Consider the following 10838-nt stretch of genomic DNA (forward strand, 5'->3'; position numbering starts at 1 on the left):
GGGTTTTGCCACCAAGTTCTAAGTCATGTTTTTCAGAGGGATCAAATACTTATTTCCCTCATTAAAATGCAAATCAATATATAACATTTTTGACATGCGTTTTCTGGATTTTTTTGTTGTTATTCTGTCTCTCGCTGTTCAAATAAACCTACCATTAAAATTATAGACTGATCATGTCTTTGTCAGTGGGCAAACATACAAAATCAGCAGGGGATCAAATACTTTTTTCCCTCACCGTATGTTTAACATAACGCATAAGACTCCTTGTTTGTTTCACGGTTAGTCCACTTTTTGCCTGTTTTGTACAGCAGTTTATATTGAAACTAAGTTGACTTTTTTCATCTTTATAAATAATTGCGTCAAACTAAGGCTTGTCTTATGTAAGTGGTAGATGACGGTGGCAGTATAATATATAAACATGTTTGGAAGAGGTGTAAATAATTGAAGTCTATATTCTATAGACTACCAAAGACAGTGATATTCCTGAAGGTTGATTCTGCAGCAGTCTGACTCTACCACAGAGCTTCCCAGAGTATATCTAAATTGTTCCTGGTGGCAGACAGCAGCAGTCCACATTTTATGAGATGATACATCTATATACAGTATCTATGGATACAGTATCTATGGTAGAAGTCTTGACTCTCAACAGAAAAAGGACAAAATGTACCCCAATTCCACCCTCTGAAAAACATGTTTCTATGTGAGCCAGTAATGGTGTGCAACAATGGTGACCGTCCTTTCCTAAATTCAGTAAGGGACTATGAACCAAATGCATGCCCAACACAGAAAATGGCTTTTCCTGTACAATGAAGTTGTAAAAAATTTCCTGCTGTCATGTTGACAACAAAGCAGTGTCTTTGTTATATGATACATAGTGGCAGCAGAGCTAACTGGGCAGTGTTCTATAAACTGCAACACTTACGACTGTTTATTTTGTTTAATTTTCCTTTTTCAAATGTAATTTGCAAATGTTAAGTGACCCTCTATTCCTGCTCTGAAAACACTTTTAGTTTGTTTGGCAAAACATGAATAAACCAAAAGACAAATGTCAGTGCGCTAATCATTCTGCTTCACTGCTGCCTCATGTAGAAAAGAGATTTAGCCTACTTCCATGGCTGCATTTACACAGGCAGCCCAATTCTGATCTTTTCACTAATTGGTCTTTTAACCAATCAGATCAGCTCTGAACAAGATCAGATGTGAAAAGATCTGATGTGATTGGTCAAAAGACCAATTAGTGGTAAAAAAAAAAGCTCAGAATTGGACTGCCTGTGAAAGCGCAGGCTAAGAGCATGCCCCATCAACAGAGGATAGTGGGGATAGGAACCGAGAGATATTTAAATGAATGTAAAGTGTACAACATGAAGGGATGAAGTGCACTAAAACACATTTAATAGGACATCTCCCATTGACAGATTACATGTGAAACAGATACTGAACAACAGTTCAAATAGATAGTAATAGAGCAAACATGATATGCAAGTTAATCATTTTCCAATGTCTGCATGATCCATACCAATGCAGGTTCACTAGTATAGTAATATCATGGAGGAGCAAACACTGTCTAGTGTCCAGCAACCATGTGTGATGGACATATGAATTACATCATAGAAGGATCAGATTTCATTCAGCCTAGTCAGCTGAATTTACACCCCCAACACCCTTACACACTAAAAGCCTGATCAAACTGGGGAGTTAACTGCTTTCCATTTTTCAGTGTAAAATACATATTTACAGGATATAAATATATTATAATGGTAGTCATATGAGGATACTGTCCACAACAATTTTACAACACCCCCAAAACAATAAATAGAACAATTCTGATTGTCGGATCCTAAGCAGTTTACTCTTATTTGGTTCAAAACAAACTCCCAGCAATCCACAGACTTGGCTTCCTGTATTCCCCCACAGGTGAAGGGACAGTAGGGGCACGATCAGCAGCAGGCTCCGGGTCCCATATCCACAAAGCGTCTCAGAGTTGGAGTGCTGATCTAGGATCTGTCCATATAATCGTATTGATTATGATCCAAAAGGGCAAAACTGATCCAAGCTCAGCACTCTTACTCTGAGAGTAGATGGATATGGGCCCGGGTCAGAGGGCTACTCCTGTATGTGGTTGTCCGTCAGGAGCGGAGCAGCATGGTTGTTCACATGGGCATCTGGGAGAACCACCTGGATATAGAGAAAATGTAGAGGTACAGTAAATACACTTCTACCAATGAGACACAGAGGAACTAGTACATTTAAGGATTTACCATCATTTTGCTACATAGTTTCAGTAGCAATAAAGAAGACTGGGCTCACCACTCTAGGTTTATATGGGCCTAGTTTGAAGCGACAGCAGACTATGTCCAAACAGAAGCCAACAAACCCATGGATCATGCCTGTGGGAGAGAGAGAAGATAAATGAAGATGTTCATGGTTCATTTCTCTAACGTGGCACAGTATCAGGCTGCAAATGATTTGTGAGACATGAACAGTAGGAGGTCTGACCATGACACTAGGTGGTAAGAGTGAGTGTTGTCTGGACCTGTGGTGGAGAAGATACCCCCGATGATGCCACAGAGTCGTACCAGGAACTGCCAGAGGGGCATGTGCTGCTCACTGACCGTCACCATCAGAGAGCTGGTGTCGTACTTCATAAAGATCCCAGACACACCGTGGCTGCCCGCCGCATGGTTGATCACCCGTTCCTAGACCAGACAGAGGGTAGGTAGAGTGGGGTGGTCAATCTCTCCTTTACACACACACACCGGCCTTTCTAGCATCTAGCCTTTGTGTATGTGAATATGTGTGTTTGTAAGAGAGAAATCTATGACTGTCTCAGGTTGTGTGGTGGTGTTATGCAGCAGATCTAGAACTAACTTTTGGCAGCCAGCAGAGGGAGCTGAATGGACTGGATGGATGGATGAGGAGACTGATCCATCATCTGAACCAACTGCAGCATCCTCCATCATGGTCAACACGGAATAGGATTCCTTTCCCCCTGATGGTTAATATGAGGATTTGGGGAAGGTAAGCTGATCCTAGATCTGTGCCTAAATCAGACAGCGCAGGACTTACCCTCTCCGTCACAGAGAACTGGTGTGTGTCTGCCGACACCTTGGACGTGTGCAGTTTGGTAGGTACCACCGTAATGAAATACTGGAACATCTGATTATCTGAAACAATAAGACAAAGAACAAAGCCTTTTAACACATCCATCTTGTGACGGACTACACAGAATACTTCTTCTAGAAAAGGTGAAATAGGGGGCTTCAGTTCTTTCCCCAGGAGAAACTAGACTGCTTTGAACAGCAAGTGAATGAAAGCAAGCCTGCAGTAAATCCACTTCAAATGGATACAAATAGCTACATTTCCTCTGTGCAAACTCATGACACCATGCTGAGCAGAATAGGCTGGAAGTGAGGTTTGATTTAAATGTATGTAGTTCTGTCCTTGAGCTGTTCTTGTCTATTAATGTTCTGTATTATGTCATGTTTCATGTTATGTGTGGACCCCAGGAAGAGTAGCTGCTGCTTTTGCAACAGCTAATGGGGATCCTAATAAAATACCAAATACCAAAATGTGGATCAGAGCTCATGTACATAATCAGCCTACAAACAGTAAGGGTTTTGACAGTGTGGCTTATTCACAACACAATACTGTTGCTACAAAGCACCTCAATGTACAGTGGCTTACTGCTCTACCATTCTGTAGTCATAGCTGCAGATTGAGTAACAGCTGAATGAGGTTTGATAAGAACATATTAATGTGTTTACTTCCTGGTCTCAGTGAGGAGGAGCAGTAACTTACGGTTTGTGGTGATTTTCTCTGTTCCGTCCAGAGGATTGATGATGCCGGGGATCTCTTCTCCAAAAGACAGATGGTCTATCCGATGGGAGAAGTTGTACGCTGCAACGCAATGATGAAACCCAGCTCACATTCAGTCAGGTGGAATGGGACAGTGAAAACCTCTATTTGGGAGTGTATCATTCTGAGAAAATAGTTATTTGGCACTGCAATAGAATAGATACTCCTCTTATCTATCACTTGAAACATGGAAATGCAAATGCAATGTAAGCAACCAGAGAACAGTACTAATGTTGTCCTTGTCTAAAACTAATAAATTATGCAAATGAATGTCACCCTTTCCTGGTCAGGCTAAAAGAGAACTTACTGTCATGGCTTACAAAAGCTGCTATATGAGCATGGCCACGAGGGTGATGAATAGGCCTGAGAAAGACAGAGGGTTAGAAGCATGAGGAGCATTTTCATCAAAAAGAAATATACTGTGCTGTATAGGTTGAGTGCCCTTTTTCCAATCATACATATAGACTCATAAATCATTCGCAGCATTCATTTGTGGAGCCTGGAAGCTTCTAACGTATGAGACAAACTCCATGAACCTCTGAGTCTTTGGCATTATTACATAGCTTTCCCCCATTACATCCATAAAGAATGATTTACATACAAAATGCACTATTAAATATAAACCGGTTGTTCGGGCCCTGAATGCTGATTGTTTGAAAGACGTGGTATATCAGACAGTATACCACGGGTATGACAAAACATGACTATTTACTGGTCTAATTACATTGGTAACCAGTTTATAATCGCAATAAGGCACTTCAGGGGTTTGTTGTATATGGCCAATATACCACGGCTAAGGGCTGTACCCAGGCACTCCGTGTTGCGTCGTGGATAAGAACAGCCCTTAGCCATGGTATATTGGCCATATACCACACCCCCTCGGGCCTTATTGCTTAAATATATCACGCTTATAGAAAAGTGTACAGGTATCTTACTTTCCCACTGTGATGTGGAAGTTCCCAGCCACTTTGTTGACGTAGACGTGCCCATGTATCCTACAGGCACTTAGGGGCTCTGAGGCGGTGCCCTCTCTGAAGACACACACACATACTATTAGCTATGTAGGAAAACATATCTGTACTCAATGCATTTTCACAACACTTCAGAGCCCTACTAACCTAGGGGGCAAGGCAGCCCTACTAACCTAGGGGGCAAGGCAGCCCTACTAACCTAGGGGGCAAGGCAGCCCTACTAACCTAGGGGGCAAGGCAGCCCTACTAACCTAGGGGGCAAGGCAGCCCTACTAACCTAGGGGGCAAGGCAGCCCTACTAACCTAGGGGGCAAGGCAGCCCTACTAACCTAGGGGGCAAGGCAGCCCTACTAACCTAGGGGGCAAGGCCGTAGGGGCTCCCTTTAGAACACTCTTGTACAAGACCTCCTGTAGAGAATGCTCCTCCCTCAGCCTGTTCTGAATCAGCAACAGAGTCCTAAGGAGAGTTGGGAGAGAGAGAACCTGGTTAACTACTAATTTCATACAGGAAGGACGACAAAATGTATATATTTTTATTTTGGAATGTGGTTGAGTGAGATTTTCTGACTATTAACAAAGTGCTTAAAGGGGCAATCTGCAATTGCTACATCAATTTTCGGACTTTTAAATTCATTATATATAGCCATTGATTTTTGAAGAATAAAACATTATAAATGCCTCATGAGCTTAGTTTAACTGTCTAACCCAATCAGAACTCAAAATATAAGCTTGTTTTACTCCTTTGTTTGTACACAACTTACTTGTAAACAAACACTGTATAGCCTCAAAATAAAATTACAACTATCATTTTGATATCATGGATGGTCAGTCCTTACATCCATAGCTCTGTCTATGAATTTGAGAGTGGTTACATATCTCCAGCCCACTATGGGGTGATAGTATGTGTGCATGTCACCGTTTAAATAACTCAGTAAACTGCTTACCTGTGCCACAGTCTTTGCTGCGGGGTCAGCTCAAAAATCACCTGAACATTTATACACAGGGAAGAAAATAGATCAGGGTTTGGGATCACCAGTCTATTTGTATGTAATAGAATGCTCAGTGATCTACTCACAGGCTCATACTGAATGCCATTTGATGTTATCATGGTCTCTGCCAGGTCCAGAATGTCTGCACCCACATCTGAAACAGCCCACCATCAACTCAGTCTTTGGCTCAAAGGTCAACATTTCATGAATAATTGTAATAAATAATGTTTGATAAGGTTGAATACTTACGTTGGCATTTCATGGCAACTGTAATATCTATGTTTATTCTCAATTTACTGTAAATGAAGAAAAAGCCTTGTCAGATTCCAAGATAATGTACCTGCAGTAAAATACAGTTCAGTCTCAAATTAGAGCTGATGAAACAAAATCAACATTTGTTTGTACCTTGAAAAATCTTTATCCACTTCGTATTCATACTTCATCCAGGTATCCCGATACACAAAGAACTCAAAGAAGGCCAGCAGTGCCATGGCAGTGAATGCTATCAAGGACACTACGAATGGGTGAGAGAATAACATTAGTGATGTCATTCAAAGTAATGGCTATTGAATTAGCATTGAGAGTGAAATCCTACCTGTCCCCCCTGTGGCTGTGGTCTCAACATAGCTCTCTGGGACCTTGGGGAAGGCATCCAGCTCCTTCACCAGACTCAGGGCTTTCTTCCTGTACAGACGCCTCATCTTCAGGACCACTCTCCACGTCCTCCCTTCATACACCTAACCTGGGAAAGAGAAATCTTGGTTCTCGTTGGCGCGGGGTGGCCCCGGTTACAAAAAATCATACAAAATAGTCCTTGTTTTTTTTCTAATCTGTGTAATATGGGAATTTAAAAAATGTGCAGGTTACTACCATCATCGCTGCCCACATCTGTCATACCTGTCTTGGCAATGTCATGTTTCCAATCAACTAACTAGCTACACTGCTCAAAAAAATAAAGGGAACACTTAAACAACACAATGTAACTCCAAGTCAATCACACTTCTGTGAAATCAAACGGTCCACTTAGGAAGCAACACTGATTGACAATAAATGTCACATGCTGTTGTGCAAATGGAATAGACAACAGGTGGAAATTATAGGCAATTAGCAAGACACCCCCAATAAAGGAGTGGTTCTGCAGGTGGTGACCACAGACCACTTCTCAGTTCCTATGCTTCCTGGCTGATGTTTTGGTCACTTTTGAATGCTGGCGGTGCTTTCACTCTAGTGGTAGCATGAGACGGAGTCTACAACCCACACAAGTGGCTCAGGTAGTGCAGCTCATCCAGGATGGACATCAATGCGAGCTGTGGCAAGAAGGTTTGGGGGGTCTTCCGCCGAAGATGACCAGAGGGGGGGCACGGCCCGTTGGAGTGGAAGGAACAAGAGCAGCACCCCTCCACTTCGTTTGGAAGACCCAACTCGGCCGGTGGGGGGGGTCATGCAATTCACACTGAGCACATGTGACAGACGTGACAGAGTCTGGAGACGCCGTGGAGAACGTTCTGCTGCCTGCAACATCCTCCAGCATGACCGGTTTGGCGGTGGGTCAGTCATGGTGTGGGGTGGCATTTCTTTGGGGGGCCGCACAGCCCTCCATGTGCTCGCCAGAGGTAGCCTGACTGCCATTAGGTACCGAGATGAGATCCTCAGACCCCTTGTGAGACCATATGCTGGCGCGGTTGGCCCTGGGTTCCTCCTAATGCAAGACTATGCTAGACCTCATGTGCCTGGAGTGTGTCAGCAGTTCCTGCAAGAGGAAGGCATTGATGCTGTGGACTGGCCCGCCCCGTTCCCCAGACCTGAATCCAATTGAGCACATCTGGGCATCATGTCTCGCTCCATCCACCAACGCCACGTTGCACCACAGACTGTCCAGGAGTTGGCGGATGCTTTAGTCCAGGTCTGGGAGGAGATCTCCCTCAGGAGACCATCCGCCACCTCATCAGGAGCATGCCGAGGAGGTCATACAGGCACGTGGAGGCCAGCTGCACACACTACTGAGCCTCATTTTGACTTGTTTTAAGGACATTACATCAAAGTTGGATCAGCCTGTAGTGTGGTTTTCCACTTTAATTTTGAGGGTGACTCCAAATCCAGACCTCCATGGGTTGATAAATTTGATTTCCATTGATAATTTTTTTGTGTGATTTTGTTGTCAGCACATTCAACTATGTAAAGAAAAAGTATTTAATAAGATTATTTAATTCATTCAGATCTAGGATGTTTTATTTTAGTGTTCCCTTTATTTTTTTGAGCAGTGTAGTTTTTCAAATGAGTTACTATGGCATGTAGTGCTGAGTGATTAACCGAAATGTCCGTTATTTTTCAGTTTTTAAAACAACTAATTAACCAACGTCGGTTCAATTATTTGAATTCCATTTCATTCTTTTTTTTCCTGTATGCTCAATTTGCACTTTGACAGTTTCTCTACACAGAAATCTCAGATCCGGCCTGAACTCTGCAATGTAGTAGGGAGTTGTATTTTCCAACAGGCCATTATTCTACATAGTTTAGCTCACGTGGTAATTAACTACAATGACCATAACTCATTTTGCAAATACTTGTCAGGTCTTTCTTTTTTTTACGCCTGCTAAGGAAGAGACAAGAGTGCATGATCATGAGGGGATATAGAGTACGGTCCTCTGTGGTCCTCTGTAGCTCAGCTGGTAGAGCACGGCGCGTAACGCCAAGGTAGTGGGTTCGATCCCCGGGACCACCCATACACAAAAAAATGTATGCACGCATGACTGTAAGTCGCTTTGGATAAAAGCGTCTGCTAAATGGCATATTATATTATTATTATTATTATTATATTAGAGTACCACAGTATGAGTCACAATACCTAGCGGTCAAACAGGGAAATGGTTCCAACCGTTTTTCCAGCATTCATTTTTCCCTAATCAGCTGCTTATGTTGCTTATCATAAAGAACTACAAATACAAATTATGATCTGGAAGAATCTCTGGATTAAAAAATGTTAGCTAAATGTAGTAATGAATAAATTGGCAAAATGTATTTAAATTGAGAATTCTGTTTACTGTCTTGTGCAAGTTTTAAATTGACACAATACCTGTTAGCAAAGGTGTCAGTTAGCGATGACATGCAGGACCTTGCAGGGATTTGTAGTCTTGCATGATGTTTATGTTGATGCTAATTAGCATTTTCGAATCTGAGAGTAAATAGAGACGAATATATTGATAAAGTCACCTTGTCTGAGAGAGATTTGCATGGTATTCAAAACGTCATGTCAGTGTAAGCTTCCACGAAACACAGACCTTATTTTAAGTGTTTCTAACATCCCTTATGGGAAAAATGAATGGTGGACAAACGATTGGAAGCATTTCGCTGTATGAAGGCTAGGTTTTATGGGTATTATGACACCTCCACTGTGGGGCTCTATTAAGATCAGCTGTTGCTTGGCCAGGTATCTCTAGCTGAAAATAAATGATCAAAGTGATAGATAGGTTTTCAGCAGTCATAAAAGTATGCCTTATTTACTTTGAAGAACTACAAAATAGTGATTGTGTCAGACAGCATAGGCAGCAGCTCTACAGAGATTAGATTATGATTTGGAATTAAATAATAAAGTCATCAAATAAAACAAACGTAATATAAACTACTGAAATAAAGTAATGTGAATATAATGGTTAATATGTGATAGCAGTAATGGGCAGTCACTTCCACCATCATGGGACATTTATTAATTGTTTTATTCTGTGTTGTTACCGCATTCAAAGCAAATAATCGAAAACCGTGATTCTTTTTTTAAAATAATGAACCGAAATCCCAGGATACATTCGTGGCCGTACTGGGCAATAACGTTATCTATGCGAAACAAATGAAATAGCCCACCAACGTCAATGGGCTATATAGTGTTTTCTTCTATGGCTAGTGATAGTAAACATTGAATACCATTTCCTCTTACAACTAACTAGCCACATAACAACACCAGCTAGCCAGCATCACCAACGTTATCTACAAGTTAGCAAAGATACTCATGATGGCTGTCTGTGAGAACCATTCATTCATCATTGTCTCTTCTTACCTCGGTTTCATGCGTCTATATTCCAGTAAATTGATTGCAAAGCAGGTATCAATTCATTACATTGTAACTAGTGAAAAAATACGTGTGTTAATTTCTAGCGTTCTTCACCGGGTGCCAACTCCAGTCCTGTCTTTAGCAACACGACCACCCCGCTAGCCGATATGAACTGTCACTGGTCTTTTTCCATTACCGCCACCTGTCGACGAGCTCGAGAATGGCTCTAAATATGTTGCCATTTTACGCATTGTACACCAGATGGCGCTCGAGCCCGTTAAAATATTATCACGCCGCATTCTTTGTCTTCTTTCAAAGCTTGTTCCCTAAAATGTAGGACATTATTCCACATTTTTCATCAGCTTATCAAGTTCTAAACGATTTTATGTTTACAGGATGATAACTATTTGGGTTAGCTTCACTATTTTAGACCTAGGCATATCATGCCTAGTATTTTGCTATTGCACAATAAATTAGTGTAATAATAATGTTGTTACAACATACCTTTTACTTAAATCATACACATTAACTATATATTGCAATTCTGTTTTCCATTTTAACATATTTTCATCCCTTATAATTGGCCTGCCCTGACTGCATGTTGGCACACACACTGATTCTTCAACTGAAGTAACCCCAGCTATTTAGACTTTATAATGAATTTAGAGGCATTTTTGGGCTCGTGCACAGATCACGTTAGTAGGTTAGGAGAATTAGGGCTAGGGCTAGCTAAAATGCTTAAATTGTCCCCGACGCGAATAGAAAATATCTAACTACAACCAGCCCTGCCCTGAGAACAGTCTTGGTTTCCACTAATGGGATTCTGCTCAAATAGACCAATGCAGGTGAAGTCTCCTGCCTGGCTGATGCTTATTCAGACACGCCGACTATGGTGACAACAGCTCATTAAAGCAGCGTGGCTCCCCACAGGGAGCTGTCATGAAACCTCAGGGAATGCCCCAGGCCATATACACACGATCA

At 41.8% G+C, this 10838-nt stretch overlaps 1 protein-coding gene across 4 annotated transcripts; it reads right to left on the reverse strand.

Annotated features, from left to right (window-relative positions):
- Window positions 1–1285: 1285 nt before the first annotated feature.
- LOC121543598 (endoplasmic reticulum-Golgi intermediate compartment protein 2) lies at window positions 1286–10016 on the reverse strand. 4 transcript variants are annotated; one of them, XM_041853608.2, is made up of 15 exons: window positions 9864–10016; window positions 8889–8987; window positions 6411–6557; window positions 6221–6329; window positions 6065–6111; window positions 5902–5969; window positions 5771–5811; window positions 5182–5283; window positions 4791–4886; window positions 4163–4218; window positions 3799–3897; window positions 3067–3164; window positions 2534–2696; window positions 2308–2387; window positions 1286–2175 (listed from the first exon to the last, which is right to left on the reverse strand). In XM_041853608.2, exons 3-15 carry the CDS (start codon window positions 6514–6516, stop codon window positions 2104–2106), a joined length of 1137 nt encoding a protein of 378 aa, XP_041709542.1. In that variant the 5' UTR covers window positions 6517–6557; window positions 8889–8987; window positions 9864–10016; the 3' UTR covers window positions 1286–2103. The 4 variants fall into 4 exon arrangements, 2 of the variants coding, with proteins under 2 accessions (XP_041709542.1, XP_041709541.1); XM_041853607.2 differs by lacking the exon at window positions 8889–8987; XR_005996030.2 differs by lacking the exons at window positions 2308–2387; window positions 2534–2696; window positions 8889–8987 and having other exon boundaries at window positions 2869–3164.
- Window positions 10017–10838: the final 822 nt, after the last annotated feature.

Source organism: Coregonus clupeaformis, chromosome 15 (assembly GCF_020615455.1).
Source record: "Coregonus clupeaformis isolate EN_2021a chromosome 15, ASM2061545v1, whole genome shotgun sequence".
NCBI lineage: Eukaryota > Metazoa > Chordata > Actinopteri > Salmoniformes > Salmonidae > Coregonus > Coregonus clupeaformis.